The sequence below is a fragment of the Parus major genome, chromosome 10, assembly GCF_001522545.3.
Source record: "Parus major isolate Abel chromosome 10, Parus_major1.1, whole genome shotgun sequence".
In the NCBI taxonomy this organism is placed as follows: Eukaryota; Metazoa; Chordata; class Aves; order Passeriformes; family Paridae; genus Parus; species Parus major.
In genome coordinates, this window is record NC_031779.1 from 3958666 (window position 1) to 3967103 (window position 8438).

The 8438-nt window shown below is 37.7% G+C and overlaps 1 protein-coding gene across 2 annotated transcripts in view; it reads left to right on the forward strand.

Moving 5' to 3' along the window:
• The window catches only part of VPS13C (vacuolar protein sorting 13 homolog C), a 74319-nt gene extending 70338 nt beyond the window's left edge, over positions 1 to 3981 (forward strand). For both annotated transcript variants that reach the window (XM_015639079.3, XM_015639081.2), the window contains 3 exons: positions 486 to 609; positions 869 to 955; positions 2311 to 3981. In XM_015639079.3, the coding sequence (XP_015494565.1) occupies positions 486 to 609; positions 869 to 955; positions 2311 to 2400 (301 nt within the window). In that variant the 3' untranslated portion in view covers positions 2401 to 3981. The remainder of the gene's footprint in view (positions 1 to 485; positions 610 to 868; positions 956 to 2310) is intronic.
• The last annotated feature ends 4457 nt before the right edge of the window (positions 3982 to 8438 follow it).

The following is an 8438-nucleotide window of genomic DNA, read 5'->3' on the forward strand; positions in this document are numbered from 1 at the left end:
GTTTGGATAATGAAAAGGATTATGATCTCCACATTCCACAGGTCACCAGTTTGCACCTTGCCTGAATGTGTGAGAGAGGCTCATCCATAACAACACCATGGAGGCTTCCCAGTGTGTTTTTTTAATAATGACCAGCACTCCTCAGAATTCAGGCTGCAGATGGACAAGATTTCAAGGCACTGACAAAGGCCATGAATGATAATTGGGCAATTCAGTTGTTTGCAGCCTTAGACAAATGTGCACTTTTCTCCTAATCCCAGTTCTTGGCCTGCTCATGGTGTGTGATGTCTTAGATCACCTATGACTTCTAAAGACTGAGTGATTGTCTCAGAATGTATTAAGGAAATATGGGTCCACTGTGACCGAGTGGATACTTTAAATCTGCATTAAAAATGCCTTCTTAAACAAATGTTTTCATTTTGTTTAGTTTTTCTAGCAAAGTTCTAGTCCCAGGGAGAATTGAATAAGAACTTTTTTTTTTACAGGAGAGTGATATATGTGAAAGAAGTGGAAATCTTAGGCCATTTAACAACAGAGTGGGATTACTTATTTGAAGAATTCACGCGTTATCCCTCCTATGAAGCAAATATTTTAAAAATTACTGTTTTGGTAAGAAAAGCATGTCAATTTTCTTCTATTAATACCCACTAGAGGTCCAGACACGCTTTTAACTTATTTATGGTCCTAACTGCTAACTTAGGGACTATGTGACGTGATTTACTGAAAGTTTCTTGAAATTATGATAGCTGGGTTGGACAGAGAGCATGTTGAAATCTAACCTGAAGTTGACATTCAAACCATTTAAGTCTGAGATTCTGCGTTCTTGTTTTGTGAGTCATCTGAATTACATTTTTGTTCCCCTCTGCAGCAGGATCAGAAGATATTCCAAAGAAAGGACAGTACAGGTCATGAATGTGTAAAGACAGTTCAGCTTCAGGATGAAGCTACAGCAAGGGTATATATATTTTTTTATTTTGATCTTCTTTTCTTATAATATTGTTAGCAGTTGTTGAAATTCAGTATGTAAAAAAGATGGTAATGTCCAGAGACTTGTTAGAGAATAGAGAATGGGCCTGAGGACCATTTACCATAGTTTTGCATTGAAAAATTTGTTTTACCAAGAGAATGATGAGACCAGATAGTCCAAAGCATTAAAGAGAGTTTATACAATAATAATTTAACATTGAAGCTACATAGTCTTAGGGTTTGTATGTTAAAGCTCATTAAAGGAAAAGAATTCCAATATCTAAAGTAGTAGGTTGTATTAAATTCCCCATGGTCTGTAGGATTCCACATACCTCCTCATTATTTCAAGATCACCTAAGCCAGTACAAGTGGACCTTGTATCAAAAGGTTTACTTGGACTCCTCCCTCCCCACACGTAGTTTTTCTATCATTTATCTCCAAATGTTTGTTCCTGTTGGTACTGGAGAGGCTGGAGTATTTTGTGAGCCTTGCTCCTGTGGATTGTTGGATCTTGTAGGTAATTTACCTGAGGTGATCTATCAATTTGGATAAATTCCAGGGCACTTAAAGAATAGAAAAATTTTCCTAGGAAACCATGTGTATTACTGTAGTGTTGTATAAGGTGATGAGAGAGGAGGTGTTCTCCCTGATACCAAATGTGAAATCAATTAGATCCACAGTGTCTTGGAAGCATGCTTGAAATTGTAGCTCCAGTAAATGGCAAGTCAGCAGATGGAATCAGAATCAGGGCCAAATTGCTGCTATTAAATTGATTGATCCTCCTAAAAGAATAGGTTAGGTTGGGGAGGAAAGAATTGCTATAATTTTGAGGCACTTTATATACTGGAAGAGTCTATCTTAGTTCTTTACTGTGTCTTGCCTAAAACAGTTCCTTCAGCTTTCTCTTACAACATGTTGTCCAAATCACTCTTGGAATTAAGTAATTTAAATTCTTTTAGTTTGTATTTTAATGGCATGGCTAAAGCTGGAGCATTACACAAAACACATAGGTCACACTAGGAGGATGCTTCCTTGCATTTAATTACCTTTTTTGGTATTATTTCCTAACTGCACTTTCCTTTGTTAATGTTCATGCTGGTATCTATACATTAAAATCTGATTTTTCTGCTCTCAAGTGCAACACTCCCTACCCATTTACTTTTTGTGGATTTCTGTTTCATCAGTTGAATATTGTGCATGTGAATCAGGAGCTAAGAATCTGACTTAGACCAGCCTGTGTGTGTGGGTTTACATGTTTGTTGTATTAATTATGTTTTATTAACATCTTATGGAAGGAAAGTGCTACCTGCTTTAATTGTTTTGTGCTTTCACTGTTGTTTACAGAGGGTTTGTTGTGCCATTCAGGAAGCCCAGACAACACGAAAACAAGAGAAGCTGGTAAAGAGAGCATCCTTGCAGTTGAGGAAACCTTAAATGCTGTCTTGATAATGATGGGATTTGTTGGGTTTGATGTTTGGTATGCAATTCTCCCTAAAATTGATTAGAAGCAACATGGAAACATTGGGAAAAATGTAAAGATAAAATATCTGAAGTCTTCTTTCAAAGTTAACAGCCATTTACATTTTAGTATTAGAAGTTATGCATCTTTTGGAAACAATAGATTTCTAACATGTGCATTTCAGTTTAAAAATTACAATTTTTGATAAAATGTTTCCCCACTCTGAAATTTTATTTTCTGCCTTTTTTAATGTCAGGAATTCTAAAATGAAGTTATCTTATTTGCACTCTAAGGTTCTAGTTTACAGACTGGTGGTAGTAGTTGTGGTTCTGGTATTGTTTCAGATGAAGTATTTTTGTTTATGATTGGAACAAATTAAAAACTATTTTAGACAACATTCAACATTCTCCATTACTGTACACAATTTAGCTAGTATGATTTCATCTCTGAGAGTTTAGTATTAAAAAATACTGCATTGAAGCAATGTAAATATGAGTGTATATGAAAGAAATAGGCTATTGTCTGAAAATGTTTACTTTGGAATGTTGTCACATTGTAAATGAAAATTTGCACTTTAAAAATGGAAAATGTTATTCACCTGTCATGTGCCTGTTTATGGTTTTGGTTGTGTCACTGGTGCCTAAAGAATTTTCTGGGAGGAACAGCACACTGGGTTTAGAATTGTTTGTCTAAAACATAAATCTAAGAAATTAGGTATCCATATTTCAGTGTATAGTTACTCCACTGGAAGAATGACATTTTAGTAAGTTAAAACTCACTTCTGATGCAATGTTTGTTGCAGTTGTTTGTTTGCAGTTTCTCTTCCTGAAGGCTGTTAGCATTCAGTTGAACACAACATTTAAACACAAAGTGTATGTCTGGTATGAATAATCCCTTGAAGTTCATTGAGACAAGTTCCTTTCTTAACATGAGGCACATCCATAGGTGGCTGAGTCAAGAACTATATGAGCAAACAGATTTGAGTTCAGTGATCAGTGAGCTGAGAGTTTCTGCTGTCAGTCTTTGGCTATCAGGTAAGAAAATCAGTGTCCTTGTGAAAACCCATGAAAATTTGACCTTTCCAATTTCCTTTTCTTGGAAAGAATAATTTCTATTTCTTACTTCTAGTTTGTGTTAGAATAGCTGTGGATACAAACTTGGTGAACTAAAATGACAATATTTTTCTACAGATCCATACAGTGCACCAGGCCTTGATTTTTAAACTCTACACTTAAGGTCTGATGTATTGTATAAATGCACTCTTAACATGTACCTATGAGGTCACCAAAGCTGGAAAGCTTAAGACATTTGAAAACAAGCTGCCAAACACAGAACTTGTAGAGAGCATTACACACATATTTTATTGTTGTTGTATGCACATGGCTATTAATCCACTTTGCTACATGGGAAAAAATGTGGTACAGCCTTTAATTCTGTGCCATCGCCTGTTTTCTAGAAAGCTCTGCTCAAACAATAAATAAATTAGCTGTCCAGATTGTATGTATATCAAGTTTATGTTTTAAAAAAAGGCAATAAATTTTTATATGCAAGTATTTGTACAATGATTTAAAGTTTTGTTGCTTCTCAAGTGCATAATGTGCTTTGGTTTGCCTCACATCACTGACACTGTGTGAAAACAATTGGAGCACCAAGGTACTGCAAAAGAGCAGTTTTTGCATCTTGTTTTCTGACATTTAGGGACAGTTGTATGTGTACTGCCTCTTAATTCACACTTGAAAATAGTTGTTACATTAGTCTACTTGGTGCATATTCATGTGCCTGTTTTTAGGTGTATTGGAGTTAAAACTGTTCTGAAGACGCCTTTCTGACTCCAGTCTTCTGCTTGATTCCCTTATATACTTCCTCATGTGTTTGGTAAACTTTCTAGCTTGAATTGTAAAGAGTAGATATTTAATTTTCTCACTTTATATGTGATTAGGTTCAACGAAGAAACTTCCTATTTCAAATAGTCTGAAGAAGCAGTAGTTTTTATTTTGAAATGCACATCTTTGCTGTTTGGGTTGCTAGCTGAATTTGAACTGGTAGATGACCTCCAGCTGGAGTGATGAATGACCTTCCTTACCACTTGGAACAAGAGGACATGAGAGAGGAATTCCATTTCTTGCTTAAATGAAGATGAATATTTGGGATGAATACGTTTCCAATTGTTTCTAGTATTCCATTCCACTTTACCGTGTCTCCTCCTGTCTCTGTTTTTAAAGTGCCCTTTGGCATAGCTGCATCCTCTGCTGCTGCAAATGCTGTTGACTCTACCTGAGCTTTGCTCTCTGACTTTGGGAACTTTCTTTACCTGTTCCCTGCCAGTTCTTTTCCTTAAGCTGCTGCATTTTCTTGAAGTTCTGCATGAGGAGGTTAAGGGACTGCCCTAATCCTCTGCTCCCAGCCCTGGGAAATGGCCCAGCTAGCTCCAGTGCACCGGGGCAGGGGGAGAGGATTCAGCAAGGACAAAGATAAAAGACACAGGAGGCTCTCTCTTCCTGTCCCAGTTTATTCATGGAATGAACTCCAGGGGAAAAAAGAGACCAAGGGGGAAATGATGGGGATTTTTAAACTGGGGGAAAGCAGGGGAAGGAATCAACAAACCACAGACCCATGGGTTGAGCAACACGGAAAAACCACTTAGTGTAACATCCTAGTGCAACACAAGGGATCAAGGAGAGTGTCTTGTCTAGTCCCTATATGTGCCCAGCATAAGAACAACTGCAGAATTAAATCCTGTTTGGATGATCTGTTGGGGTTAGAGGGTAACAATATGTTTCCATACAATCTTGAAGTGATGAATTTCAGGCAAGTGCTGTGATGCAAGTGAAAAGCTTTTTAAAAGATTTTTTGTGTGTTTCAGGGTTTTTTTGTTGTTTAGGGGTTTTTTTGGGTTTTTTCATTTTGTTGTTGTTTGTTCTGTGTTTTATTTTGCTATTTTTAAGTATGTTTTTCCATACCCTAAAGATTTCATGCTTCTGCAAAGCTGTTGAGTTTTTCAGTATTACTGAGCACACCAGGTTGTCAAGCTGTTGACATCTCCCTAGCCTTTTCCTTTCAGTGAGCACACAGAAGCTTTTTGCTGTCTGAAAGACCATTTTTTACTGAATATTAAGGCAGTAAAATTGGTGTTAATTAGAAGTCCAAGCATTTAGGTCAGGCCTGGGTCCTTGCTTTGCTTCAGTTATCCCTTTGCATTCTGGCTCGTCATAGGCTTCTCCAGCTCTTCAAAAGCGTTTTTTTTCCACACAGTGTAGATGAATGTTTAATCTTTGTGACTTTCTCAGTCTGTTGCTCCAGCTGTAGCCTCCTGAAACCCTTCTGAAAGTTGCTCTGTCCTTTGTGCCATGCCCTCCATGTGCTGGCATGCTCAGCTGTCCCCTAGGTAAAGAACAGTACAGCTTTCCTCCATGCAGATCTATGACCTAGCAACCATTTAAAAAAGACAGTAGCAGCAAAATGATAATACAGTCAAGCTGTTTCATTGAAAAACACATTAATATGCTTGTGCTTACATTTTTAGAGCCACTTAGTTCTTAAAAAAAAAGAGAGAATGACGTGAGAACTTTTGAGTAGATAATGGCTATATGTGCTTCACAGGATTGTGCTATCAATTCCACTTAACTGTGAGCTTTTTAATTTGACTTGGATAATTTATCTTGAGTTTCTGCCCAATCTAGAGATGAATAAATATTCATATGCTGAAATGTTGTATTTTGAAAATGCAATCTGCATCTTTACTAATTTCTTACATGAGCTTTGTCCATTTTGCTGTTAACTGTTCAAGGAGATTTTAGGCTCTTTTTCAATGAGAATTTTATTGGATTTTATTTAGACTTTTTCCTCTCAAAGTGACCCTATATTTATTGACTACTGCCAGTCATTCTCTACAGAATTACAATAAGCCAACCACTTACAAGTACTTATATGGAATTCTAAAAAAACAAATAGCATCATGCCATTCTTAAAACCCCTCAGATTGTGGAGTTTTGTTGCAGTTGTTTGCAGCCTGAGTCCACGTGGTCCTGTCCAACTCTCTCTGGTTGATTGTGCCTGGGCTCTGCAGTCTCAGGAGATGCTGCTGATCTGGGATTCTGTCACAACAGGAAACCTAAAATCCCCCCCTCTCCCACCAACACCAAAGAAAATTATCCTGCAGATGAAGTTTTGTGTTCCCAGTGATAAAGTATATGCACCAAAAGAACTTCATAGCTCTCACCATCACATTTAACCATTTTCTTAAAATTTAAAGGGCCTGGAAGATAGTTTGGGTTTTTTGTAGGCACAGAATAGGGAGCAGTTTAGTGGTAAGAGAATAAATAGTTTTGAAGGGGATAAATTGTGAAGTTGAATGAGGGGATAAGTAATTCAGCTTAACAATTCAGCATCAACTGATGCTGATGAACATCCAGAGTAAATATTCTCTAAGTTGAGGTGGAATTTTAAAAATAAAACAGCATATTGCTTAAATCAACTTTGAGTTAATGGCAAAGGTGTTTTAAAGTTGGACACTCAGTGTAGCCCAGCAGAAATCTGTGTGGAATGATACAGATGTCAGGGTTGCAAATGAGGGGATGCTGCTCTGAGTTGTTGTTCCAGTAGTTACCCACAAGGTGGGGGAATGAACCTTTGTATTTCACTGCTGTTGACTTACATCTTTCCTGCCCACCCTCCTCCTGCCTGGATACCACACCTAAAGTCACCTGCTTGATGTGGTCAATGCAGAGCATAGAGCAGAAAATCAGAGCCTGTCAGAAGCTTTTCAAGCTGTAGATCCAAATCTGGAGTTTTACAAGTGTTGAAAAACCATACTACAATGATCATTCACATGTTATTTCTTATTTGTACACAGGGTAATAAATAATCTGAATTGGTGCAGATTTCCATGGGTACAGATTTCTTTAGTGGGGAATGTTTTAGTGTAAAAGCTTTTCTGTGTGGTTGGCAGGCAGGCTATTGATTAATCCACCAGCAGATACACAAGTGTGTGGCATTTTCAAAGGCCTCTGCCAGATGAGCAACAAGTAGGCAGTTAAACCTCCAAGTCCTTGCAATGACATTAGTCAAACAGATGCCAGTGGGCAGTAAATGGTTTAGATCCAGTCACCAGTGTACCTAGAGAAGATAAATCGATACAAAAGCTATGCAGGATGAGGTCTGTCAAAGGTGTGAGTGTACCTACACACTTGGGAGCAGGACAGCCATCCACTGGCTTTCCAAGGAGTTTGGGAAGAAAGACGTCTTCACATTTCACATTTATAAATATACATAGAAAATGGTGTGAGAGCACAGCGTGTATCTGAACTGGGGCCACCTGAATTTCTGGCAGTTCAGTTAAGAGACTTAGTGTGCGTTTTCAGTGGAACCTGAAATAGATTCAGTTCGTGAGATACAAAGCAATAGAGGACAGAAGAACAGCATTGTCCTTGCAACACAGGTGAATGCTTTTATTACCAGCTTTTCTTGAGAAAATATGCTTCTCTTTAAGCATCCAGGTGGAGATCATAGCATAAGTGATTGCCTGCATAATATATTGTTGAGCTATTCCACCAGGCCTATTCTGTTACAGGTGATAAGGGTTGGGAAAAACCTCTTTTAATTAAGACAATTACAAACCCCATTTTTAGCATTCACTCTGGACTGAAATGGAGAGGGGGAAGCATAGTCTTACATTTCTTCTGTGAAGTTACAGTGAATGTTGTAAGAGTGGATGAATCATAAGGAAAATGTCTTCTGTATCTCTGTTCTGAAACTTGTAAATACTGAAAGATTCATGTGAAAGATGAAGCTGCTATGTGCTAATGAGTACTAATTCATATGGTCTGTATTAGAATATAGTGGTGATGTTAGAATATGAAATTAAGAGAGTTTTATGTCTTTTACAGTCCTGTCAGCTTATAGAAGCTAAGTGACATACAGAATGAGGTAGCTGAGACCTCCAAAGAAGTTGTGACAAGAGTAGTGTGCTATGGAGCATAAAAACCATTCTGAGCTTGGAGCTCCGTGAGAGTAG